The sequence below is a fragment of the Anguilla rostrata genome, chromosome 9 (assembly GCF_018555375.3).
Source record: "Anguilla rostrata isolate EN2019 chromosome 9, ASM1855537v3, whole genome shotgun sequence".
NCBI lineage: Eukaryota > Metazoa > Chordata > Actinopteri > Anguilliformes > Anguillidae > Anguilla > Anguilla rostrata.
The window spans coordinates 42,757,515-42,785,467 of NC_057941.1; the positions used below are offsets into that span (position 1 = coordinate 42,757,515).

The window sequence follows — 27,953 nt, forward strand, 5'->3', positions numbered from 1 at the left end:
TGCAAGGACAGATACAACCATAGAGCAAGGTAGTGCTGTGCAGCGCTCTGTCCGCAGCAGTCATAGAAAGCCTGTCACTTGCTCAATTACAAGTATTTATCCCAAGACGACAGTACAAAAATACAATTTTATTTGGGATAAAGGCGTATTTCTGTAGACATGAGGTGAGCTATTTTCTTTATATTAAGTAGGCAAAAAGGCTAATAAATACAATAAAGTGCTAACGTTGGTGTTGCTGTGCTAGTGCAAGTGGAGTTTCCTTTTGCAAGATGGCGGTTTGGTTGTTAATGCAAAGGTGAACGCTGTGGTTAGCTTGCTAACGTAGAAGGCGGAATCTAGTTGTACATTTTGGGACCAGGTTAGTGAATTACATAGATAATAATTCAAGCTGAAATACAAAGTTAATGCTTTATTTGCTGTGTAGAAATGCTATGTAGAAATTAAGCGAAACACCTTTATCCAGCCAATCAGTCACCAAGCTAACGTTAGCAAGCTAGCTAACCATAACTGAAATATGCCTAGATCTAACGTGTAACGTAAAATGAGCTAACGTTAGCGAGCTAGTTTTAGCCTGTGCTTGGTAGCGAACAGTGGACTAACTAACGGCTAAAATTGTCTATGCTTCCTTGGTTTTAATCAGGGGGTTTGAACAGACAAGCCATATTATTTCCGTGACAGTATTAGCTATGTGTCTTCCTTAGTAGCTTAAAACATGCTTACTGCTAGCTAGGTAGCAAGTCAATATGCAGATCATTAAACCGTAGCATTAGTCCTGCCAGTTAATGTGTTAGCTGTGCCGACATTGTCTTAAACGTAGTAGTTACGGTGTTTGAGATAATCTAATGTAATTATGTGGCGAGTTATCTTGAAGCGGAAGGCGAATGTAACGTTGATAGACCAAAATGATATTAACTCTTGCATCAAAACGTATTGAGTGAACCGTGTGGCTAACGTTAGCTAGACTATTGTAGATGGTATCTTAGTCTGTGAAGTCGCATATACCGACACGATTCCAATATTGGCTAGTCTAGTAAAAAGGCTAACTGTTTATGGTTATGGCAATTTGATTCTTATCTGTTGCTTGTTAGTACATTCGACCATATATTCTATGTTTTTGTATTTTGCAATGTGTTGGTCATAAATGAACCCTGAAATTCCCTCTGCACAGAAAGCATTTTCTTTTTACCAGCTAAGTTTTTATGCCTAAATGCCTATTGCTACCATTGGGGTGGTAGGTTCGATATGTACTGTAAAACCCATGGTCCTTAAAAGAATTCTGGTCTTGTAAGCAAGAATAACGTTTGGTTATTCAGTGTTAACACTGAATTAACTGTAAAAAAAAAACAAACAAAAAAAACAGCTTTGATATATGTAATCAAGTGAACTATAGTGTTTATAAGGGTAAAATGTATCCGTGTTTGTATTTACAGGGCGTTTCGACTGCTTGTTAAACATTGATATATCAGTGAGTATTTTTGGTAAAATAATATAGCTAATTGAGGTATAAATATCGTTCATCAAGACAGCAGTATTACATTTTGGTGCGATTTTGTCAAAATAGTCTATTTTAGGCAGTTTTTTGATAGTGATAGTGGTAGTATGCCAAAGGAAAACCTTTTTTTCCTGATGTCTCCTGCTAGCATCATAGCACATTGTTCTCCCATAATCTTTAGTTTCAAGAAAGATATGCAGACAAGTCTAGTGTTTCTGATCCTTTTCATGTTAGAACAGAGAAAGTTCTCAGGTGAACGTTTCAAGTGAACATGTTTGTTAGCTGGGGATACTTGTAAGAGTGGAACTGCCTTGATACCTGTCACAGTTTACTTGTCACGTTGGCAGTTCCTTGATTATCTTCATGCGTTCCGTGCTGCATAACCATTACTGAAGGATCAATGTAATTTGTAGTGTTATTTATGTTTTATGTTCTGAGAAAATAATAAGCCTGTCTTTTTGTAAGAAAGGTTCCTACCCAATGCACACTTTCTCCTTGGCTGTTCTGTTATGTTGTATTTCATGGTACAGCTCCTTAAATATTTAACTATACATTATTTTCTTGTTCCCGTCACAAAATCATACTCTCTTGCTATGTGTCCAAAGGAAAATGTGAGGCAGAACTTAAAGGTGGTACATATGGGGCGTTCTGTAGGCATGTCTTAGTTGAGATAAGAGCCCTTTTTGTTTGCAAGACAGAAGAGTTTTGTAATCTTTGTAAACGGAGCATGCAAAACCCCAGCATATTATTTTATGCTGAGTAGGTGAGTAGGTTTTCAACACACAACTGAATTAATTTGCTTCTTGTCTTGTCTATTGTCCTTTCTGCAGTAGGCGCAGACTGATTCGGTAGGCCACTTGTTGTTGTGGGGCGTGTTCGTCGGTACGTGCTGGGGACGAGCTGACCTTGATACACAGAAACCTTGTTGAAGTCCTGGCTCGCTGCCAGCCTCCGGCTTACTTTCTCTTTTCGCGTTGGGTCCTTGCATTGTGGCGCATTTCAGTGTCCTGTGGCCCTAACTCGGTTTGTATTTTTTGCTGTATCACACTGCTTGCTGGTGGTCCATCTTGATCGACTTTCTATTTGTTGCGTCTACGTCGAAGTCTTCTAAGTAAGAAGGACAGTGCTGTTTTCCATTGCCTTTAGTCCATAATATCTTGCTTTGGTGAAACTACCATGTAGCTTGACTTTGGGCGTGTAATTATTGCTGTGTTTTTGTGGGCAGTCCGAGCAGAAAATAAACTTGTGCAAGGGCAGGCTGCCACGTTGACTATGGTTAGGCATCATTTTATCCGGCTAATACAACTGGTTATTTCTTTAAAAAAAATTTTAAGGGCCATCCTGGAGAGCTAGAGCTGTCTTGTGCCACCAGTGTCCTCTAGCATTTGCATTTTTATTAGTTTGTCACCTCCATACACCCCATCCCCCTTTATAACGGTGCTCTCTTCAACTCCATCTCATATTGGGCACTTGTCAAATGCGTTTTGTAACAATGCTGGACCGCAGGGTTGCTAGATTGGTGTTTGCGATGCAGAAGATGGAAGTATCTATTGACTGCCTGCCTAGAAATGGAGTGATCGTTATTGGCAGACGTTTTACTGATGTTGCCGCACCAAGTGGAGCACAGATAGGTGCGGATTCATTTGGATTGTAGTCATTGTGTATAAGGTTGGAAGTGCCTGTGGTAATGACCCAAAAGACTGACCCTGTGTTCTAACTCAACAAAAGGGGTCTTGCCTACACTTGCATGACATTTTATAGAATTCTTACTGTGTTCATGTTCCTAGAGTGCACCGTTATTTTCTTATCACCACAGCCGCAGTATAACGGGGACTGAGACCATGTTGGGAATGTCTGAAATAATCGTGCGGTCCTTTTTAATTTTTATGATTCTCAATTTGCAATCCCTTGTTTCGCACGATTCAGAAATAGTTTACGCCTTTTTTTTTTTTTTTTTTTTTTTTTTTAATGGCCCGTTTTTGGGGACGAGCGTGCCGCTGGCCGGATGACGTTCGCGCCGCGGATGTTTTTGACAAATCCTTGCTTTCCTGCGGCGGGGGGGCCTCGGCCGCGCGGTCTTCCCCGAGCCGGAGAGATCCGCTGAAAGCGAAGCGAAGGAGCGAGCCGCACGCCGGCGGCCATGTTGCCTGGCGGTGGCGGCCCGGCGCGGCCTCCCCTCTGAACGATGAAACCCGTCGCCGCTCGAGGAGCGCGCGGTAAACTCGCCTGCGCCCGGCGTCGGAGCTGTCGTTCGGTACGCAGCGTTCCTCGGACCCTTCCGCTGGCGACTGAAGACCTCTCTGCTTTCCCTGCCGTCTGTCCTCCCCTGTCCTCCAGCTGTGTTTATCTCGCCGCAGGTTGGCGTTTAAAAGACTGACTCATCACCGTAACTGCAAGCAGCAGCCAAGGCGTGGAAAACAGAGGGATTTGTTGCAGAATTTTGCTATAGAGGCAAAACGTATCAGAAGCAATACGACCGTTTTTGGAACTCCAGACCTGAGGAAATCAATGGGCCTGTGACTTGATAGCTAACGCAGTTTGGCTGGTTATGTATTTAGGAGAAGTGGTGCACACAAAAGCGTTGATTTGCATCGCCACAAATTGTAGAAATTCATATTGGCAATAACACAAATTGTCACATGATTATGGCATGAAAAATATTTACTGTTACACGCATGAGGTACACTGCGTTTTCTTTTACTTACATAAAATTTAACTACATCGTGGTAATTCCATTCCAGTGTCATGCAAGTCATCCTCATCGCTGACATGACATGCTCTCATTACTTAAAGCACGGATTTATATTTCTTTGCCGTTTCTTGCTTACCCAAGGCCTTGTACTTTTTATTTACATAGGTCGTGGGCAGTTTTGTCATAATCTGCTGGAATGGCCCATTATATTAATGTTGTTTGAGATTTGTAGGGGATTTAAGCCATATGTGCATTGTTCAGTTTTCATTTTTAGTTCAATTTTTCTTTCAGTTTTTGTTTTGTGAGGGATTACAGAGTATTACATGAACAAAGCAAATTTCACGGTAGTCTCTTGTACATATGACCCCATCTATAAAGCTTGCAAGGTTGTTAAAGTGAAATGTTCTGTCATTACATGCAGCATATCTTTACGATGCTGCATGTAATAACAGAACATTGCCCATTTCGTGTGGGATTTTAAGGGGAATTTTTCATTGGAATTTGCCTTTCTGAACAGCAGGATGTTATGATAGTAAAGCAGCCTGCATTATGAGCAGTAGGATTGTTATAGAAGCTATGGGTTCTCGGGGATTGAGATGGTTTGCTATATAGTGATGTTCTTTTTTTTTAGTTTTTGAAGGTAATTAATGGTCACATTGTAGCCTTGGTAGTTGCTGTTTTGTAAACTTCACACAATGGATACTTAATCATGTTATGTTTATGTGAAGTGTGTGTATGTATATGTATATGTATATATATATATGTGTGTGTACATACATGTTTGAAAAAAATTCTATGTCGTCTTAAAAAGGTGCGAATTTGGGTTCATGTTGCATAAGCGACATCCTTGAATAGTCTGCTGTTATTCAGCTGTTTACAATGGCCCAAAAGATTAATATGTGCTCTCACCATCTGGTTATCAAAGCACTTTCTCTTTCCTGTGCTTTGCAGAGGCTAGTTTGCTCTCTGAAGTAAGCACCTGCTACACCGCTTGCAGTTCCCGGTTTAAAGCGCGCGAACCTGAACCCGTCTGAGATGTACGCCGTGCGTGTGCCGACGGTTACGATCCGGCACCGGCACCTTCTGAGGTCTCGGCCCAGGCTGGAGTGAATATCCGGCACAGCGTGTTCCGCTCGGCGTGCTTTCTGAAGCAGCCTTATTTTTTGCGACGCGCGTCGGTCCCTCTTCCGTCGCCTGTCGGCGAGAGGGCCGAGGTGCGTCCGAACCGCCGGCGACGCCACCGCCGCGCCCAAGACTAGCGCCCGCAATTAGCATTGTGCGTTTGTTCATTTATGTAAGTCTCCGGTTCATAAAGCTCCCGCCCCCCCCCCCCCCACTTCTCGCAACAGGACCCGGCGTGGCTACGCGTCGGGGGTGAGTGAAAGGGTCCCGTTCCTGCCGCGCGGCGAGGCCTGCGGCGGCTCGGGGGGGCCGCATAGACGGGCTTTTGTTTCCTGTGGAGCGTCCCGGGTAGCGCTTGACCCCGGGTCACCGTCACCGCGCGCGACGTGAGCGGGCGAGGCGAGCGGGCGCGGGCTGAGGAAACCGCTGAGTCACCGCCGAGCCGCGGCGCCCCGCCCCCGTCTCCCTCGCTCTCTCCCCGCCGCGCGCCCTCATGCCCTCTGTGCTGGTGCACCGCCGAGCCGGCCGGGGGAGGCGTCGGTGCTCTGCGTCGCCCGTGCCCGTGTCTCCACACATGAAGTTGTCCTCGGGTGCTTTCTTCCAGAACGGCTGGGGCACAGTGCATTCTGCTGCTATTAGATGTGGTTGTTTTCAGAAGTGTTGTGCTCTTCCTTCCCTTTCTCAGTTGAGGAAGCAGTATTGCACGTAAGGCTCCAGTCCTCGTGCCGTGACTGGAGCTGTGAATGTTGCGGTTAGTGCTTGTGCTGGTCTGAGGCTTTGACCCTGCTCTCTCTCTCTCTGTGTCTCTCTCTCTCTCTCTCTCTCTCTGTCTGTGTCTCTCTCTCTCGCTCTCTCTGTCTGTGTCTCTCTCTCTCTCTCTGTCTGTGTCTCTCTCTCTCTCTCTCTGTCTCTCTCTCTCTCTCTCGCTCTCTGTCTCTCTCTCTCTCTCTTTGTCTCTCTCTCTCTCTCTCTCTCTCTTTGTCTCTCTCTCTCTCCCTCTCTCTCTCTCTCTGTGTCTCTTGCCCCAGGTGGTCTGGCTCTCCTGTCATGCAGACGCTGTGGCCCTGATCCCCGTTTTGAGACACGCCCCCGGCCCAAGCTAGGATGTCCAGCTCAGGGTACCCGCCCAGCCAGGGGGCCTTCAGCAGCGAACAGGGCCGCTATCCACCCCACTCTGTCCAGCACTCTTTCACTTCCTGCCCCAACAGGTAAGGCGCTGCCGTCTCACACGCTGCTGCTCTGATCTCAACAGCTGCTCCCCACTATACTGAACCGCTGCTCCCCACTAATACTGACACACTGCTCTCCCACTGATACAAACCGCTATCCACACTGATACTGCACTCTGCTGCTCCCCCTGTCTCTCATCTTCTCTCTCCCTTGATCTCCCTCTCCCTGTCTCTCTCTCTCCTCTCGTCTGAACTCTCTGCTCTCCCCCTCTCCCTCTCCTGCTACTGAGGTGTCTGCTCTGTAATGCGAGCTGGCACTGATCCCTTTTCCCCCAATAATAAAGACCTGCCCACAGCTCAACGAACAGCGCTATCCAACCACTCTGTCCACATCTCACTCTGCACGCAACAACGCTGCTGCCGTACTCAACACGCTGCTCCTCACTGATACTCAACACGCTGCTCCCCACTGATACTGAACACGCTGCTCCCCACTAATACTGAACACACTGCTTCCCACTGATACAAAACACGCTAATCCACACTGATACTGCACATGCTGCTCCCCACTGATACTCAACATACTGCTCCCCACTGATACTCAACACGCTGCTCCCCACTGATACTGAACATGCTGCTCCTCATCGATACTGAACACTCTGCTCCCTGCTAATACTGAACACACTGCTCCCTCTATACTGAACCTGCTCCTGCTAACTGAATACGCTGCTCCGTAATATAAAGCACTGTCCTCCACACTGTCGATACTGAACACACTGTCTCCCCATCTGAATACCTGAACACACTGCTCCCTGCTAATACTGAACACACTGCTCCCTGCTAATACTGAACACGCTGCTCCCCTAACTGATACCAACACACCTGCTCCCACTAATACTGACACGCTGCTCCCCTAATACTGAACCACTGCTCCCTCGATCTGAACACGCTGCTCGCACCTCTGTATATGACCACTGCTCCCTATGATACTTGCAATATGAACTGTGTCAATTACTATCGTCATACATACGAACACATGTCACTAAACTGACACGCTGCTCCCACTAATATGAACACTGCCTGCATATCTGCTGCTCCTGCTAATAGCTGAATCATGCTACGTGATCTGACACCTGATTTCACAGTCTAGAACTTGTCGTTGTCGCCCTGTCAATTCTTAGCAATAGTCTCCAGAGACATTTATGAGAGCATTGCTTAAATAGACTCAATTGTGTCAATGATATAGAATGTTGTATTTAATTCTCTGTAAATGATTGTTATGAAATGAAGTAATGATATAGTTGTATCACACTGCTGTATAACTAATGAGTCTCTCTGGACCCCCCCCCCCCAAATTCAACCAGTCATTCTTGTGGTTTGTTAGTATATGACTGAGACACTATTAACACTTGTTTGTGCCCCAACCCCGCTCTGTGTAGTTTCTCCCAGGCATATCATTAAAATAATTAAGTAAAATTTTGTAAAGTAAAACTATTAAACTATTTTATGTAAAAAATAAAATAATGATAAATACTAATGATTAAAATAAATAAAAATACTGTCTTTAATAATGTAGATAGCCTGGAGTTTCCAGCAACTCTGTGGAACTCAGTGGAATCTTCTTTTTTACTGCTGAATTCTTGAAAAACTGCCCAGTTTTGGAAAAATATTGTTTTTGTTTGGCTGTTTGGGACCAAAGAACAGCTACGCTGCTGCTCTTTAAATGAGCGATTTAAAGAACACTTAAGTGAACAGTTTTATGAACCTTTTTTTTTTGTTGCCTCCTGGCTTGATTTTTACAGTTCATCAGAGCCTCCGAGGCCTTCCTATGGTCACAGTGCAGAAATGCCTCAGAGGTTCTGAGTGTTAAAAGAAAGCTCTTAAAGTGGAAAAGTTCACCGGTGCAAGCTGTGGCTTTTGAGGAATAAGGAATTCAGGTACACTTTATACCCGATGTCTAATTAAGCTCCCCGTCTGCACTCCAGGTTTTATTAAAGGTTAGACAGCCAGCTGGACCTCTAAATGGGTGGCCTTGATGACCCAGGATGTTGGCATTTCCCCGTTCGTCCTTATCTGTTGTTTTGACTGGAAAAATTGCAATGGATAATGAAGGCGCTTTGATTAGATAAGGTGGTGTTGTTCAGGTTTGCTTTTGCTACTGTTGCTACCCAAAATGTAAGCTTAATTGATTATTTAAAAAAAAAAAAGAAAAAAAAAGAGTGCCGCATTTAATATGGCAAAGTGCAGAATGCAAAGGTCAGGTGGTTTATTTGCCCGAGTCGATTCGCCCGGTTCCCAGAATCTGCTTTTCGCAGAACCCGAGTTCATTGCTCATTATGCCTGTTCGTTTGTAACCCAGAATTTTTTTTTGTGTGTGTGTGTTTTTGAACTTGCACTGTAAGGTATGCTGACTTGCTCTTGCTCTTGCCGCGGCACACTGTGCGCTGATTGGGCGGACCCGCGTCTTGCACTTCAGTGGAAAAATGCGGTGGAAAAGAAAGCTGAAAAGCAGTCGTTAAAAAAATCCAACATTTTGGGTCTCTCCCCCTGGAGATTGTTGAAGATTCTGAAAGGAAAGGAAATATAAACACAGGAGGTCTTGCAGCTCTTGTGAATAAATATGTTAAAATGTTTCCCTGCTATGGATGGGGCAAAAAAACTCAACCGACAACTTTTACTGGCTTTTTGACATTTCACCATGAGTATGGTGGGGGGAGAAGCGCAGAATTTTAGCAGGGCTTTGCTGTGTCACCTGTCAGATTGACGGGGCCTGCAGCCCCTCTGTCAACACCCCACCAGTCGCTTCCAGCATTAGTCAGCGTGCTATCACCAAAAATCAATAGCATAGCCATGCCTATTTAGAACACCGTGTGATTAAAAAGACATGCGTTTGTGGTGAAGCCTTTTCCCCCTTCCGTTAAGCCCCGCCTACGTGACAAGGCAGGCCCCACCCACTTTTCTTGCCGTGTCTTCGTAAGTTCAGGAGGTTTCAGTTTCAATGTGACTTCCCTGTAAAAAAAATAAAAATAAAAAAATAGGTTGACAACACAAGATCACATTTCATCAGAAGTCACTGACCCTTGGCTTTTCAGCCGCGCGCGTCCCCGCAGTTTGTGTGGAGCTAGTGCAGCGCGGCGCGGCGTGTCGGTCAGGCCGGGCTGTCGGGACTGCAGGGTGCTGAGGCCGGGTCCCCTCTGACTGCGCCGGACGTGTGTGTGTGTTGTAGGACTTTGCGGTTCCCGACTACCGCGGCCACCTACAGGATGTGACCTCGACGTCCCAGATCCTCCAGCAGCAGCAGCAGCGCCGCAGGCCCTCCCTGCTCTCCGAGTTCCACCCGGGGGCCGAGAGGTGAGGCGCTCGTTAACGGGTTGCGTGGGATGTGTTCGGCCTACGGCCTGCGCTTGGATTACCCATCTCCCCCCGCAGACCCTCCCTCCTGTTCTCAACAACGTGGTGATGACCTGAGAGTTCAGACCAGTTCACAGTTGGGCGATGTGTGATTGGTCGATGGATACCATGGCATTGTCACCAACATTCAATTACTGCCCTTCTTTGATATTGAACACTGATGCTTACAAAATGTACAAACACCTAACTGATAAGTACACATCACCAAAGAGGAGTCATTAATGGCATCTTTGTACTTACCCCCCCCCCCCCCCCTAGTAGCCAGCACACAGGCACGGAAGCGTCCTAATTGTGTAGATCAAACTCTCAACAAATGTGTGGTCTTCCATTAAATTTGTTTTAAGGTTATGCTAGTTGATGACTGTACACTTTGCTAAAGATAATTACCGAAGATGAGAATGTTCTAAAATGATATTGTCATGACAACAGAGCCAGCGATGGGGTCGGAAGCTCAGTACAACTTGTCACAATCTATCAAATGAAAGGTAGCCACGGCAAATTGTCCGTATAAACTGAAACTCATTGCGACCGACCGTTAAACGTAATAGACGCCAGTAGCAGCAGTCATACATCGCCTAACAGTAAAATGGCCTTCAAAGCTCAGATAATCAATCGCCTGACCGGATATTCGGCCTCTGTTTTTATTTTGTACTTCTGCGTCTTGGCGGGTAAAACGACTTTCCGAGGCTGCCTGCATTGCTGTGCCAATTACTGACATTCGGTCCTCAACCCCTAATCGTTTAATGAATGTTGATGACTAGCCTGCCTCGTAGAACTATTTGAGCTTTAATAACAGGAGAGAGCAGAACTCTCAGTGTTCAACTGAGTTGAGCATCTTGTCAGTGTTTGCAGCATCTGTGCAGAGCAGAGTGCTGATGTCACTCGGCTGTCCCCCCCCCCCCCCTCAGGCCTCCTGAGAGGAGACATGGCTACGAGCAGCAGTTCCACGGCGTCTCCTCCCAGTCCGAGCACGAGGCCCTGGAGTCCAAGCGGCCGCGCGTGGAGGGCGTCTCCGAGGCCCACTTCCCCCGCTCGCAGTCGGGCGGGATCGTCCTGCCCCTCCCCCACTCCCTACAGGACGGCCTGAGGACCGCTGGAGAGGCCAAGAAGGTGAGGAGACTCCGAAATCTGCTCGCCTCCTGCCATCGTGAATTCCTTGGTCTGGGTCTGTCAGCAGTCTGTCTTGGGTGGATACTTGTCATCAGTCCCTCCGTTTGGTCAGTCTCCAACTCCACCACCGAGAAAATAATTCTGTTTCTAGAACTGGTCAGGTTCCTGCATCTCGCATGACGTTGGGTTACATGCGGTTGGCTTGGTTGCACAGTGGGGGTTAAATGAGTTTGTTGGACTGCAGTGGCGGTCTGTGTGATGAGGCGCTGTCTCTGTTGGCCGCTCCGACCCAACGGCGCCCGTCTGTTCCAGGACGGCCAGTTCAGTGTGAAGGCGGAGGCGGCGTCGCCCGCCGCCCAGCACGCGGGCGACGACCAGGACGCCTCGCCCTCCAAGCTGTCCAAAGAGGAGCTGATCCAGAGCATGGACCGCGTGGACCGCGAGATCGCCAAGGTGGAGCAGCAGATCTTCAAACTCAAGAAGAAGCAGGTAATGCTCGGGGGACGTCCTCATCCTTGCCGTACCGAAAGCCCATTGGCTGAACGTGACTGATTAATTCAGCATATTGTCTCTCTGTCTGTTTCCCTGGAATTGTCGTTTCCCTCCGTCCTTTCCCTTGTACTTCCTTTGGAGTTAAATGGTGTATGCCTACAGTAGCATCTGAATCTACTGTGTGCATAGGCTCTAACACAACGGTCCTCTTGGTTAACTTGAGCAGCAGTGTGTTTTTTGAAGGCCTGTTTTCTTATGGGCAGAACTCTTGAAGACTGTACTTTTAAACAGGAAATCATGTGACCATGACACAGTATGGTCAGTTTGTCATTTTCCTTCATTTATGATGATGATACTTCATGCTAATGCTATTTATAAAGGGTTTGCCTGTTTGCAGTTGTTTGGATAAGGAGGATATCGTTGATGTTTGTTTATAGACCAAAGTTGATGGGAGTAATTCTCAGAAATCATGGCTACTTTGCTTTCTCTGCATTTGTGAAAATCATTGAAATCCGTCGCGATTCTCATAACTGTTGACTACTGCTCAACTAACTGCCACTGGTCATGAAGAATTATTATTATTTTTTAAACTTTTTATTTTTTCCAAGAAAACTACCTTGTTTTTGATTGTATCATATTTCAAACATTTAAGCTTCTCTGAATCATTAGTGCCCTGAAACCCTGCGATTCCCCTCTTTTTTTTTTACCTCTGTGCTTAGGGAAGGGACTACTGTCACGCGTCATACTGTGAATAAAACTGACAGCATCAAATGGATATTTGAGCACGCAGTTTGGATTAAAAGTAGTCAAATTGCAACTCGTTGATAAAGTTTTTTTTTTTTTTTTCATCCAAGCTGTCGTCAGGTCTGGTAATCGATGGCACAGATGGCTGCCCGAGCGTTTCAATTGCCCGTCGTGCCTTGACGAGCGCTTTTGATCTGTGGTTTGAAATGGGTCTTCGGCAGAAACGGCGGCAGGAACGGTGTGGCTAGCTGAACTGTGCTAGCTGAACTGTGTGGCTAGCTGAACGGTGTGGCTAGCTGAACTGTGCTAGCTGAACGGTGTGGCTAGCTGAACGGTGTGGCTAGCTGAACTGTACGGCAGAGCAGAGTGCTGTTATGTACCGCGAGCGTATTAAGGAGGACTGGAAATGCTGCTGGTCGGATGCTTCGTTAATTTTTTTCCTCCTCGTGTGCCAAATAGTTTTTGATGTGGGTTTGCAGTTTGCCTGCTAGGAGCTCCGCAGTCTGTCAGAGCGTTTTTGTTCAGCCGGAGTGACGGGCTGTAATGCCCGTGGCTCTTTGTTCTTAGCGAAGGTGTTTGTATTAACTTCAGCTGCCAGGTGGTTGAGGAAGCTAAAAATAGCTCCCGCGCTTCGCTCCCGAGAGCATTAGCTTAGCCTTTCAAGGTGATAATGCGGAGGCTAGTTTGAGATCTTCAGTGCCACGTCTCAGAGCTGTCTGGCAATTAGCATGCGACTGAAATAATCGCTCGGATGCAGAAAGTTATTGAATGTTGTTCTAAAGTTCCGTTTGTCATGTGACATTACAGGCATTTAGCAGACGCTCTTATCCAGAGCGACTTACACACCTTTTACATAGCATTTTTACATTGTATCCGTTTATACAGCTGGATATATACTGAAGCAATTTCGGTTAAGTACCTTGCTCAAGGGTACAACGGCAACCCGGGAATCGAACCTGCGACCTTTCGGTTACAAGCCCAGTCCTTACCCACTGTGTTACACTCCGTCCGTGCTACCATGTGACGTGCTACCTTCCCTGAAACATGCAAAAACGTTTCTCACAGAGGTTGAATTAGTTTATCTGCATTTATTATTTTACACTGTTGATTTGATTAAAAAGGCATTCCTTTCGTGAAACTGATTGTTGATCTGGAAAGATACCTCAGTATCAGCTTTTCTTAAAGCCAACTGGAGTCCTTCCCTTAACACAATACTTGAGTACGAATCTCTCATTAGTGCTCAATATTAATAGCATTTATTTTTAATTGAAACGATGGAAAATGTTTAACTGACCTAGCTGAACACACACTAAGGAGATTGTCCTTTCCTGTACTCTTTTTCAGAGTTTCTTTTTTTAGAGTTTATCAAAAATTAATATAAAATGTTCAACTTCTAAATTTAAAACGGGCAAGCCTGATTTATCCAGTTTTGCCCTGCTCACATCTGCCAAATGAAAGGTAGCTGATTCGGTTTGGGAATGGCATGCAACAGGAGTAACATTAGATGTGAAGAACTGTGAAGTAGCCTGACCACTCCAGTGTCTCACACCAGGCAGTGCGGCAGGTGGTCATGGCTCAAGGTCTAAGTCCCCTTTGCGTGATAAAAACAGATTTTCCAAGCACCGACCGAACGGAATATTTCCGGATATTTCCGTCAGGGGTTGGTCACATCTCAGACCTTCACGGGTCAGTCGCCTGTAATCTCAAGGACCTTCTAGAAGGAGCGGCATCAGCATGACACGTTCAGCTTCGTCCTGTTGGTTTCTGGCATGGGGAAACATAATTTCATGAGAGAGCCTTTTCTTTTTTTTCTTTTTTTTTTTGCAATGCGTTAATCTGAATTGATGTCTGGCGCCAGTCCCCTCTGTCCCATCTCGTACTCCGAAACGTTTCGGGCTAATGACTTACCGGGCTTTGACTCTGTTAATGCTGGGTTGCATTTGGGCTACTGTGTGTGTGTGTGTGTGTGTGTGTATGTCGGACCTCCCAACAGTTCCCATTCAGTTCATTCCTAGGAGAGGTAAGCAATTGGCTTGAGCCTTATCAGTTCTATCTGGCTTCCTTCCTTTACTGCAAATACCCTGACCTCCTGCTGCAGGGAGCATTAGCTTTCTGGTCCGCTGCTATCTTGCTGGAATTTAGACTTATTAGAATGGAACGCAGTCTGCTGTTGGGCTAGAGGAGGAAAAAATATCCTTTTTTTTGCAAAGCTGTTCCCAGAACGTATCATTTATATATATATATATATATATATATATTTTATATTCCCAGTGAAGCAGATCTCTTGTCTGTAACTTGTTTGCGTAACCCTTAGCGGCCTCCTGTCCACTGAAGCCCTCACGTTCGTTCCCAAATTTCTTTGAACAAAAAAAAACGAAAAAGAAATGATCTGTTAAGTCCTGCGCGGCTTCGTCAGATGGAAGACCGGGATCTGATTAGCGTGCTGTGGAGTCCGGCGAGAGAGTCTGAGCTGAAGATCGTCTTTCGGTCGCGACCTCGGCCGGAGCGGGACGGAGGGTGGATCGAATTCGACAGGATGCGAGCCGACGACTTCGGCCGGCTCGGCTTTCCCCTCTCGCCCGTCGAGGGCTCCTCCCCTTTTTTGAAGCGGCGTCGTGGAGATCCGTAGGGTCTTCTTCGCGGGCCTAGGCTTTCACAGCCTCCGTGTTGAGCGGCTCGATTCGGGCTGGGTGGGGCTTAGTTTTGCATCGCTGCAGAATTTATCATTTTTTAATTTTGCATTGACGCAAAAAAACATTTATGACACCTCAATTTTGTATAGCATGGATATTTGTATAACGTGTATAACATGGACTTCAAATCCTGTATTTTAATTGCTGAAGAAGGGCGTGTGTGCGCTGATTCATCCGTCCTCACTGAAGCTTTTTACAGTTTTGTTTTCTCTGTGTACTTCATTTTTTTTCTTGAGCGGGGATCTCCACAAATTGAGAGCGACGAAGAGCCTTGTAAACACTGCAATGTTTGTCAGTTCTTTTTTTAATCTTTTTTTTTTTTAGGGTTGACAAGGCAACATTTGTGTTTTGTGTCTCTTAGCAACAACTGGAAGAGGAAGCGGCGAAGCCGGTGGAGCCGGAGAGGCCGGTGTCCCCGCCCCCGGTGGAGCACAAGCACCGCAGCATCGTGCAGATCATCTACGACGAGAACCGGGTGGGTGCTGGAGCCCGACCCGCTGATGTCACACGTACCCCCCCCTTAAACAAGATGGCTCCCGCTCCTCTCGGCACACACCACCGCTGCGCGTCCCTGCAGAGAATCTTCCAGTGACTTTCAGAAAGGGAGGAACGGCGCCCGTCCTGTACCACGCGGCGCTTGTTCACAGCGCACAACACACGCCAGCCTTATGTTGGCATGAATATGTGCAAAAAATGCTTAAAGAATAAGTTGACTTAGCTGTTTATACTGCTGGACGTTTGAATGCTGTTGCGGTTACTGGTAACTGCTTTGCTAAAGGCGATGCCACCTGCTATTCAAGCGAGTGGGAGTCTGGTTTATTACCCTGGTCTGTACACCCAATGTAGTTAAGTGTATGTAGTATGTCTTATTGCCCTCCGTGTCGATGTTCTTCACTAATTTGAAACGCCCTGAGTAACATGTTTTAGCCGCAAATTCTGAGGAGCCAGAGAGCGTGTGAGAGAGTGTGAGTGTGAGAGAGCCAGTGAATGAGAGACTGATTGTGTGTGTTCCAGGACGGGGGGGTGAGCGAGCCCAGGGGTTACTGCAGTTCAGGACTCTCTGTATGCGCTCTGGCAGGCTGTCACTCAGGCGCAGCTTCCTGCCCGGGCGGCTCTTAACCCCTTCAGCAGGAAAAAGGGGGGGTGGGGGGGGGGGCAGGACCTAAATTTGAGCAGCTGTGCCGTGGCCCGCGCTGACGGGATCAGCGCTCCGTCCGTATCCTCCCGCGGCTTCCGTCAGCGGTCAGCTGCGGCTCTGACCCAGACCTCCGGCCATTGCCGGGATTCTGTGCTCGTTAAAGAGCAGAAAGCAGAGCTCTGTTGCTCTTAAGTGTAGCATGTGTTCATGCTACGTTTTAACCCGTTTAAAAAAAAAAAAAATCTTTTTACATGGTATTTTAAATTCTCTCGTAATATCAGTGCATCTGTATGTGTGTACACTACGTGGGCACAAGTATGTGGACACCAGACATCCAACATTTCATGCCGAATTATTGGGCATTAATATGGAATCGCTCCACTATTTGCTGCTTCAACGACCTACACTCTTCTGGGAAGGCTTTAAACTCCATGTTGGACCATTGCTGTAGGGATTTGCTTCCATTCAGCCAGAAGAGAATTAAGGAGGTCGGGTACTGATTGGGCGATTAGTCCTGGCTCACAGTTGGCTTGCCAGTTGATCCCAAAGGTGATGGATGGGGTTGAGGTCAGGGCTCTGTGCAGCCCAGTGAAGTTCCACACTGTTCTCGACAAAACCATTTCTCTATTGACCTCGCTGTGCGCCCGGGGACATTGTCATGCTGAAACAGGAAAGGGCCTTCCCCAAACTGTTGGGGAAGCACAGGATAGTCTAGAATGTGATTCTATGCTGTAGCATTGAAAATTGTCTTCACTGGAACTGAGGGGCGTAGCCCAAAATATGTAAAACAGCCAAGGGGTGTCCAGATATTTTTGGTCATAAAGTGTATGTGTGTATATTTTTTTGACAATTAATTTTTGTGTTTTAGTAGCTTTCGGTTAATGGGAATGATTTTCCTGTAAGAGGAGATGTGACTGTCTCAGTCAGAGTAGTCAGAAATTCCCATGAATTCAAAATGGGGCACAGGGTACAGATTCCAGAGCCAGGATTGTACTGCATGTGCCATTCAGACACGCCACCAAGCTCGGCTTTGAACTCGGCTTTAAGATGTCCTCCAGCGCATTGCATCACTCCGATGGGAGTAATGCCCAGCTATCCCACCTCTGTGAGGCATAAATAGCTTCCTTCAAAGCAGTCACAACCCCCCCCCCCCTTCCATGTGATGGTGTCGCTGTCCGTCACCCCGCCCCCCCTCCCCATGTCGCGTACGGACGGTTTTAAAGTGGCTGTTATCTCGCCCGAAAGCCCGCCGACCCTGCCGCCCGTTGCCTGGGAAACGCGGCTCCTTATTTTCCTGAGGTCAGACGCCTGGGGAGACATTCTGGCCTGCAAAAAACGCCGCAAAACATTTTTCCAGAGATCTTATTTGAGACAAAACAATCCAGCGTGCAGGCTGGGAAAATATCGCAGACTATCTAATGTGTATGAGGAGGGAGGGGGGGGGAGGGGGAGGGGTTTGGCAAAGGTTCACAACCTTCATGAGGGTGTTTCATGCGAGATTAAACCAACTGGGAATCGCACAGTCAACAGTATCGTAGTTGTTTGTTTTTATGGGTGGAAATAATAGTTTTCAGTTTTCAGTAAAGACAAATGTATTGTCTTTAGCAAGCTAGCAGTGTATGTTCCATTTTGCACTAATCTGAATGTTTTCATTTTATCCTTCACAGAAAAAGGCAGAGGAAGCCCATAAGATATTTGAAGGGCTTGGTCCCAAGGTGGAGCTGGTAAGCGTGTTATAATGTCTATGTAATACAGGGTCATGTGTCATTTCCACAAAGTAATATTTCTCCCCTCCTCTTGCAGCCACTTTATAATCAACCGTCGGATACAAAGGTTTACCATGAAAACATTAAAACGTGAGTAATTTCGTAAATACGTTTAGAGTAAATTGTTACCCAGGACGCAGTCCTTTCAATGGTTAATAAAGGTTTATGGATTGTATGAAACGAAAGTTGTGTGGTGTACATTAGGGCTTTACCCAGACAACTTTACAGTTTTATCTGAACTAAATGCTTTCAGTAAATCGGGTTAAAACCAGCTCTCCTAATTTCAGGTTAGACCTTGTGAACTCATGTGGGTAAAGATCCTTCTTCACAGAACATTTTGCATTTTGGGCTCTCTTGGCTGTGAAGCACCTATTAAGTTCTTATTTTTCCCAGTCCTTGTGGTCCCGTGTATGGATGCAGAGGTGTGTGGTTTTGTGGAAAGTGCGTTCCGCTGACCAAGCATACACAGCGGGAGCGTAAACAGCCAAAACTGCACCTGTGGAAAAAAGGTGGATCGGGTTAGAGATGGAGATCAGTGCGTGACGTGATGAGAACAAGGCCATTTCCAGACCATTGTTTTTTTTTTTGTGTGGATTATATTCTCTGAACATACCGTCCTGTGAATCATTTTTACGTACAGAGCTGTAGGGAATGCCAGTTAAATGAGACGCATAATGCAGCCCAATCATCGTGATTAAAATGTTCAGTCATAAAATGTTTAAAAATGTTAAGCTTGTGATGAATGAAGGTTTGGATTTATTTGGTTTGACATTGGTTTAAATGCTTTCCATTTGCTGCTGTCTGCAGTTAACATTTTTAATTATTGTTAATACTCCAAAACCTTAAAGTACATTGCTCATATCACATAAGTCATTCAATTTCCTTCAAGAAAAGGCAGACTACCTCATTTTGTTGAAAAAAAAGTATCACTGATACTATTTTAAAAAATTCAGCCAGTTTAAAATAGAAGAAGATAATGCTAGCAATTTTAAAGCCCGTTTTTATGACACAGAACCTTTTCTGGATCTTCGCTGTAAAACAGGAAGGGGTTTAGTGCAGAATTCATTCTGCCATTGTCCTGAATGTGCCGTTAACGTTTTGCATTAGTCAGGCTAAACACAAACGTGAAGAGAAGGGGGGAGGGGGGGGCTTTTGGCAGGACGAGTAAAGTAAAAAAAAAAAAAAAAAAGGTAAAGGACAGGCTGTCTGGAGCAGGGCACTTATCTCTTCTAACCATGAGAAACATGCTTGTCAGACTGCATCTTTATCAGTGTCGCTGAACTGTGAGAATTCGGTGAACTGGCTGGGAAGGGCAGGGTAACGCGAGTTCAGCAAATAAGACTCCTGTTAACCCTTCGCTGGCCTCGGGCGGCCTCCTGCGTCTCGCTCACCTGCGGACAGCGACAGCATGCTGTTAGTCTCCTTTCCACCTTTACGTTTGTGAAACGAGACGCCGAGGACAGGCAGAAAATATGACATGACGTTGCGTTCTCTTATCTAGCGAGACTTACCGAAATGGAGGACGTCAGCATTACTGTCTCTAATACGAAAGTATACTTCATTACGTTAAGAAGCCGCTGGAAGGCCACTTGTGTGAAATCTTTGAACTCGAGTCGAAAGTTTTTGAAAGCAGAGAAAGTTTCCTCATGGCGTTTGATTACAGCAGCGAGGAGCACCTTGCGGGGAGAGCTTTGAGGCCGCTCTCGCGTTTCGACGGTAGAACAAAGGAAGGGTAAACAAAGCGGTTCGCGAAAACTCAGCAGTTCTGCCTCTTCAGAAAAGGGCGGAGAAAATGTGGAATATTCTGGTTAGATCTACTCTTGTTTTGCGTTTTCGAGGGATTTTGTGAAACTTAAATGGGACGTTATATTGATAAAAAAAAATAAGTGAATGGATTTGTACTTCGATAGACTATGTAAATCACAGATCCATAACTTGAGTGCATATGAATCCACCCAAAACATGAGTCTGTAGAAAATAAAGGCTCACTGTATGGCATGTGAAATTTAATGCACAGGTGAACACTTATTTAAATGCCTGTCTTCTTTCTTTAAACCAGGATCCTTTTTATTTAATAATTAATTTCCCACACATGTATATTGTATAATGGGTATTAGGAAAAAAGCTCAATCCTAATATTAGATTTTCTTTTGTATTTATCGTAATTTCACGCCCAAACTGAAGTTGTGACGGGGGCGCCGTTGAGCTCACAGGCAAGGAAAGTGGATTCACTGTGTGTGTTTGTGTGATGTGTTCACAATCGAGGTGGCCAGGGTAGAAGTCTGAAAGTACCAAATTCATTGAAGTCCCGATGTTTAAGGCTGTAGCCATTTTGTAAATTTTCTCCTCGTCAAAATGAAATGAGAATACAACATTATCTTATGTGGTGGCGAAGCTTTATTTTTGTATGAAAGAATTTATAGCTGAAAATAATAGGGACAAGCTAACCTCATCGTCTCTGGGTTTTTCGTTATATGATAAGGTGATTTTTGTGTGGAAAAAGATGCAGTTATCTCTGCAGAACTGTTTGGTATCTTTAACTGAAAGAAACATTTTCAGGGATAGTGCAGTAATGTAGTTGAGCTTGAACCAGCGAGCTCAGCTGTTTGATTGGTGAATGGCCGGGCATTAGTACATGTGCAGTTATTCCAGGATTGCAGAATGTCTGGGGTGTTGGTAATTTGTAAAAAAATTTTTTTAAAAAGATTCCCATGTTTTTCCCTTGATACATCATTACCATCAACTGAGTCTAATTTAATGTGTTACAGCTAGTGCAATTCCCCTGATTTCATCATTTTACACATAGTATACATGCATTATGCAACCACTTGCCTCATCAACGATATGGACTGTAACAGAATTACTTTCCATTCTTGTTGATTAGAAAGTTGTTTTCACAGTATTTGTTTCCCTACCTGATTGCATTGCCTACGTCCTTTTAGGCCTCAACGTAGACATAGTTATTTATTTATTTTGTTTTGAAACTAAACGGTAATGTCTTGACTCTGAAGTTCCCACATTCCGGATAATTCTGGCTTGCAAACCGGCCAGAGAAAATGGCAGAGAAAGCCCTGGGAAGCTGTGGCCATTTTCAGCTCGACGCTGAGAGGGCCTTTGGACAGAATCGCACGAGAAAAGCCATGTTCTGTAATTCTGCAGTGCTAGTTTATTTTTTTTTTAAATTATGGGTATAGTCACCTTGCATCCACCAGAAAACCACTACTAAAATATGTATGATATACACAGCTTTGGACTTTGCAAAAGATGAAGGATTACACACAGGTTACCCTCAGTAACTGCACTAAAGGAGCACACTGAAAAGCAGAATAGTTTTTTTTTTTTTTGAAAGGAGAACACTCCATCCTCTTTTTGTATTTTTTGCTTTACTCCTGGCTCAGCTGGGGTGATGAGCAGCTCAGCTTTGCCTTGGAAAAAAAGGTGTAGCAGTTGTGTTTTGCTTCATGGCCCCTGCCAATGTGAATGCCTGACCATAACGACCAGTACTGCATTTCAAGTTAGTTTGAAAATGAGGTTGATTAACAAAGAGCATTAACTTCCTGCTGTTCATTTTATATTGTGAATATTATGAGTTGTCATTGCTCCAGTAATGAGATTGAAACGGCCAACAAAAGTGAATGCTCATATTTATAACAATACTTTTCATCCAATTTCAGTAACCAAGTGATGAGAAAGAAGCTTATTCTTTTCTTCAAGAGGAGAAATCATGCTCGCAAGCAAAGGGTAAGCACGTCCATTTGTCATGCAAACATGCATGCCCACCCCACGCACACACACATTATAATGGGGGTTGCTCTGCCATTTTTCTGGAAATCTGTTAATAATAAACGCAGGCCGTTGCCCGAGTTACCTCCCCTTCACTGTACACCTTTCTATTTTTTTTTTTTGTTGCCTGCTTATTTAGCCGAACTGACCTTTTGCATTTGGGCTGCAGCACACAGGATCATTTTAGAGGTGTACCAGAAAGCAGGAGCCGTTTTTATTCATTTAGACCCACGCGTCGAAAGCCCGGTGACACTTTTCCCCCCCCTGCGATTAATGTAGCCCAAGCTGAGCCGGCGGAAGGCATTGTGGGAAGGAATCAGGTCGTAAGGTGCATATACAGATGGGGCGGAGCATCGTGCCAGGGAATGCTTCTTTATTGGCCGAGATTCCTTCATCTCTGCAGAACTGCCCCTCCGTTATCTTCACCCAGGGCGCAGTTTGATATTGGCAGCGGCGGGGGCCGCCTGACGCAAAATCGCACGAGAGCGGTTCTCGCCTCTGCAGCCCCCAGGACACGGTGGTTTGCGGGGTATATGCAGCCCCGGTGCATAGTTTTTTTTTACAAAATGGCGCATCTGCCACATTTGCGGTGGCACATTTTCCGTGTATTTTCATTGTGGCTAAGAACCGCGTAGTTTAGGATGTGGCGAATGATGTGACCTCTCGGTGGCCGCGTCCAGAGAGAGGCGGACCTTCGGACAGGCGCAGTGCTGGGGTACCCATGGCCACCTGCCAGGGGGATGGTGGGTTGTTCAGCTGAGTCTGGCTGCAAAGTGGAAACGAGGCTTTATGGTCCCCCCCCCCCCCCCCCCCCGGGCCGGTCAGAGAAGAGTTTAACTCTTGTGTTCCGTTCGTTTTCATTCATTACATTCATCCTCTTTATTAATCTGCAGCTTTTAACACAGGCTGCTGACAGAGGGTGCGATTTCTCACGTACGCGCGCACACACACACAAGCACACGCATGCACAAATGCACAAACACGGACGCACACACGTGCACATTACACAGTAAATGCCTCTCTACGATAATAATGTGCACAATTGTATGAGGGCACCTGTGGGCTCATGGTACGTGGTTCTGAAAGTGAATAGAAAATAAGTTTATACTTTTTTTTTTTTGAGGTCTGCGTAGTGGGCCTTTTATTCTTTCTTCCTTCCCCAGTAAGACCTATAACTCCAGATTGCTTGTGTGTATTTTAGTCCGTGTGTGACCTCTCGTCTGTGTGTGTGTAGCGCCCTTTTCTTGGCTGTTGTTTTTAATATCAGTCCTTTTTCACAGCTGTCTGAGAGGTGAAATGCTCAGTGAGCTGAGAGAATGGGGAAACTCTGCCTGGGGTTATATTTAGAGCACGGGGGAAGGAATGGGGAAGGGGAAGTGGGAGTGTGTGTGTGTGTGTATGTGTGTGTGTGTGTTTGTGGTGTGTGTCTGTGCCTATCCGTCTGCATGTGTATGTGTGTGTGTGTGTGTGTGTATCTGTGTTCGTGTCTGTTTGCGTATGTGTGTCTGTCTGTCTGTGTGGGTGTCTGTCTGTCTGTCTGTCTGCGTGTGTGTCTGTCTGTCTGGGTATATGTGTGTGTGTGTGTGTCTGTCTGTCTGTCTGTCTGCGTGTGTGTCTGTCTGCGTGTGTGTGTGTTGGTCTGTTGTGCTGTCTGTCTGTCTGGGGTGGGTGTGTCTGTCTGTCTGCGTGTGTGTCTGCCTGTCTGGGTTTATGTGTGTGTGTGTGTGTCTGTCTGTCTGTCTGTCTGCGTGTGTGTCTGCCTGTCTGGGTATGTGTGTGTGTGTGTGTCTGTCTGTGTGTGTTGTGTGTGTCTGTCTGTCGGTGTGGTGCTGTCTGGGTTTGTGGTGTGTTGGCTGTCTGTCTGTCTGGGTGTGTGTCTGCCTGTCTGGGTTTATGTGTGTGTCTGCCTGTCTGGGTGTATGTGTGTGTGTGTCTGTGTGTGCCCTCCTGCGTGTGTTGGGGCGGTGCACACGGAGGGGATTTGCGGTCACATTTGCGCGGCTGACGCTGCTCGATCCGCGCGCGCAGGAGCAGAAGATCTGCCAGCGCTACGACCAGCTGATGGAGGCCTGGGAGAAGAAGGTGGAGCGCATGGAGAACAACCCGCGGCGCAAGGCCAAGGAGACGCGCACGCGCGAGTACTACGAGCGCCAGTTCCCCGAGATCCGCAAGCAGCGGGAGCAGCAGGAGCGCTTCCAGAGGTGAGCGCCGGGCGCTCGCGCCCGCGGCCAGAGCGCCGGAACCGCAGCCGAGCTGCGCTGTCGTCTCCAGGGGAGAGTCGGGCTGCCTTTTCCAGTGACGAGCGCGAATTTCGCTGTCATGGCAATGGGAATAGCGGCTTAAATTACTTTATGGAAAAGGGTAGGTACTTAGGTTGTTTTAGGCTAATGATAAATAAGTAGAAGTGGGCTAATTTAAATGGTTGACCTGGATGCGAGCTTTTGGGCAAACTGCAGTGCCCGGGAGGGGGTGGTGGTGGGGGGGGTTTTATGGAGGGTGGATGAATCAGCACCCACTCCGCCCCCCCCCCCCTCCGCCAGTCTTGCATGGAACCGCACAGTGCCTGGAAAAGCAGCCTTTTTACGAGGGCCATGTGCTTTATTGGTCACACTGTTTTAATATTCCTGGTATTGCAGCTGGGGGTTTTTCCTCGAAGTCCAAAATCAGCTTCCAGGTGGGGCTGCGATTTGGAAAGCTGACCTGACAGCGAGGGTAGAAGGGCACCCAGCGAACGGGGGTTCGAATTCCGACTCAAATGAGGCGGCTGTAGACGTCTGGCTTCCCCCGAACGGTTTCTCAGAAAATGGATTTGAATCCGAGCAAGGTCAATATAATGCAGTTTACGCAGATCGGGGTATGTCAAAAAAGTTATGTTAATGTAAATCTGCTTCGGTTAGCGTGTCGTTTCAGCTTATGGGGGGAAAAAAGGGGCGAGAGAAATGGGGTCAAATGACAGGACTTCAGACAGCCTAGGCGACCGAGACTTTTCGTAAGTCACCTAAGAGAGCGCAAATAATCCAAGTGGCTGCGCCAGCCCGTTGCTCCAAGGCTTTCAGAAACGGGCACGAATCGTAACCTTGAGATGATCCTGTTTTAGAAAGTAGGCGATGCAGGAGCGAGTTCCCGATTTGGCTACGCGCAGGAGGAACGAAATTGGCTCGACCTGACAGTGTCCCCCTCGTTTGTGAAACGTGACATTCCTCACGAAAGCGCGATTCTTTAAAAAAAAAAAAACTGTTTTGGGGGGTTCTCCAGTAGGTCAGGGTGATGGATAGGCGACCCAAGGAGGGAGGGACGTTCGGTCAGACGGCAAAAGCCCGGGTGCTTACGTACCGTGGGGTGGTGAAGCAGGAGATGATGGCAGCGGTTCTCTTCAGGGTAGACTGAAGCGGGTGATTTCTCTGTGAGTTTTGAACAGCTATTGAGCGAGTGTGACGCAGAACCATGGGCTCTCTCCTGAATATTTAATGCTGTCGCGTCGAGACGTTTGTTTTCTGACAGAGTGGATTAAGCGCTCTGAGTGGTCAGGAGCTAATGCGGTCGTAGCTGTCGGATTGGCTGCTTAGGGTGGATCGGGCCCGGCTGAAAATGAAATTAAGGATACGCTGCTCTTTCTGCGTCCCATTTTCAGATAACCCAATTGACACGAAGCGCAGACGCTCGCTTTCATGTTGGCTAATTGAGCGGTCCTTTCAAAGCTTTAGCTTTCATTTTGACATTATGCTCTCACACATTTATGGAATTATGCCCAAAACTTAATGTGCAGTTCATTGTAAAGCATTGTGGGATATATTTTGAGACATTTTTGGCTGGACCGCAACAGCGGGGCCAACCCTATAAATGCGAATGTCTGTGACTGAGTGACTGAGTGAGTGATGAAGTTACACCATTGGTTGGCCGAGTTATGAAGTTACACCATTGGTCGGCCGAGTTATGAAGTTACACCATTGGTTGGCCGAGTTATGAAGTTACACCATTGGTTGGCCGGTTGAAGTGTGTTAGGTCCAGCCATATACTAGGTTTTTGACCTGGTCTTGTTTTCTTTCTTTCTGTCTGTCTTTCTTTCCAAGGGTTGGCCAGCGGGGCACTGGCCTCTCTGCGACTATAGCACGAAGCGAGCACGAGATTTCCGAGATCATCGACGGCCTCTCCGAACAAGAGGCAAGTGTATCCCGAGTATCTCTTCCTTTCTTTTTCGCCAGTGCGGTTTTCTGGATCTCAATTGTTATTTGATAACATATAGCAATTACCAAAATGTTCCCTGATATAATTCAATCCGCTTTTGTTGCCCAGAAGAAGCTTTGATTGAGCTCTTTGAGCTCTGCCTAGCTACAAAACTTTTGTTTTTGTAGTTGCACCGGCAGCGATGACCTCAACTTCGACTCCAGTGCACTCTGATACTTTTCTCTATTACATTTTTTGTTCCATTGTGTGTAGCCAGGCAACATTTGATAAAATTATTAAGGTCTAAAATGAAAAGAAAACTCTTGAAACTACTAGATAAAAGAAGGTATATAGTACCTCATTTGCACTTTACCTTGGAATCCAGTATGAACTCGATGGACTCTTTGACGTTTAGTAAGAGGCTGCCTGTGCTATGCTTATAAGAAACTGAGACCAAGTCCGGCGGCATCTCATTTTTCATCATTAGTTGCCAAGCAGCATTGCTTTCAGCGCGAAACTCTGCTCTTGCACCCGGGAAGTTCAGACGTCATGCCTTTTAAGTGAATTAATTTAATGAAACCCCCCCCCACCCCCCCCCCAGAACAATGAGAAGCAGATGCGTCAGCTGTCCGTCATTCCGCCCATGATGTACGACTCGGAGCAGCGGCGGGTCAAGTTCATCAACATGAACGGGCTGATGGACGACCCCATGAAGGTCTACAAGGCGCGGCAGTTCATGAACGTTTGGACGGAGCACGAGAAGGAGATCTTCAAGGAGAAGTGAGTGCTTTTTTGGGGGAAATGAAATGGGGGGTGGGGGGGGGGGGGGTGGTGGAGTAGAGGGTGGGGCTTCTGAAGTTTGTTTGGGAGTCTGTCATACATATCTCTGGGATCGGTGCCGGGAGATTGGGAATCCGCTTCGAATGAAGTGCCTCGTTTGTATCAACGGCACTTATTAAAAGAGCGTGTTAAAAAAAGGGACCGTGTAAAATCTTGCTTGAAAAGGGCCTCAGTTCGTCTTCAAAGAAGGCTGAAACATAAAGCCATCTCTGCGGAAGATCTTCACTCCGAAGCGCCCTTTGAAGAGTTGGAATTATTTATGAACCGTTACCGTACCGACGAGCTCGCTGTTGTAGATGGGCCGATGAGCATGTCCCTGCATGCACTCGGCAGAAGGCTTTGTTGAACTAGGCAGTAGAACGTTATTTCCTACTGTGTGCGGTGCCGTTAGAGAAGGCGTTCTCTCCGTCTGTCGTTTGTCCGAGGGAAACGGTTGTAAACGGTAGCCGCTGGCGAGCGTGCGGTCCACTGCAGCGTTCCCTACGTGCTTTTTGGAGGAATAACGGGGAACGGTCAAATTTAGAGATTTCAAAAGAAGAAAAATGTTTGCGGAGTGGAGACCTCTTAAACATGCAGTGCCAAGATAAAGTATTCGCCCCTTCCTGATTTCCTCTGTTATTGCATATTTGCGACACCGAGTGGTTTCAGATCTTCAGACAAAATGTAATATTAGACAACGGGAACCCAAGTAAACACAAAACACGTTTTTAAAATTATTGTATTTATTTAATGAAAAAAGTTCAACACCCAGCAGAATGAGCAGTCAGCCTTGATTGCAGTTGAATCTAAACTGCAGTCACATTTAATCTTGTCATCAGCCACAACTCATCCAAGAAGTTGCAAAAGATCCCACTAGAACATCCTGAGAACTACAAGTGTCTGTAGCCTTAGCTAAGGTCAGTGTTCAGACTTCACAATATGAAAGAGATTGGGCAAAAGTGGGATTCATGGGAGAGCAGCAAGACGGTAGCATCCGCTAGCATCCACTGCTAACCGAGAGAAACCTCAGTGCTCGTCTCACATTTGCAAAAAGGCACCTGGGTGAGCCCCAAGCCATCTACGGACGGATAAGTCAAAAGTATAACTTTATGGATGAAATGGGTCTCATTATGACTGGCGTGAAGCGGATGCACCATTTCACAGTTAGAACATCATTTCAGCGGTCAGACGTGGCGGTGGTGGTAGTGTGATGGTTGGGGGTGCTGTGCTGCCGCGCGACCTGGACTCTTAGAGAGAACGTCCAGTCACTCATCTGTGAGCTGAAGCTGAGGCGCAATCGGGTTATGCAGTGAGACAGTGATGCAAAGCACAAAAGCAAGTCTGCATCTGAATGACTG

The 27,953-nt window shown here is 46.4% G+C and overlaps 1 protein-coding gene across 1 annotated transcript in view; it reads left to right on the plus strand.

The window, feature by feature from the left end:
- The first annotated feature begins 6,410 nt into the window (after positions 1 to 6,410).
- The window catches only part of ncor1 (nuclear receptor corepressor 1), a 77,876-nt gene continuing 56,333 nt past the window's right edge, over positions 6,411 to 27,953 (plus strand). The window contains exons 1-12 of the mRNA XM_064353167.1: positions 6,411 to 6,514; positions 9,398 to 9,407; positions 9,702 to 9,826; positions 10,795 to 10,996; positions 11,309 to 11,485; positions 15,287 to 15,400; positions 17,731 to 17,787; positions 17,867 to 17,919; positions 21,504 to 21,570; positions 23,641 to 23,813; positions 25,683 to 25,773; positions 26,378 to 26,556. Of these exons, the coding sequence (XP_064209237.1) occupies positions 6,411 to 6,514; positions 9,398 to 9,407; positions 9,702 to 9,826; positions 10,795 to 10,996; positions 11,309 to 11,485; positions 15,287 to 15,400; positions 17,731 to 17,787; positions 17,867 to 17,919; positions 21,504 to 21,570; positions 23,641 to 23,813; positions 25,683 to 25,773; positions 26,378 to 26,556 (1,352 nt within the window). The remainder of the gene's footprint in view (positions 6,515 to 9,397; positions 9,408 to 9,701; positions 9,827 to 10,794; positions 10,997 to 11,308; positions 11,486 to 15,286; positions 15,401 to 17,730; positions 17,788 to 17,866; positions 17,920 to 21,503; positions 21,571 to 23,640; positions 23,814 to 25,682; positions 25,774 to 26,377; positions 26,557 to 27,953) is intronic.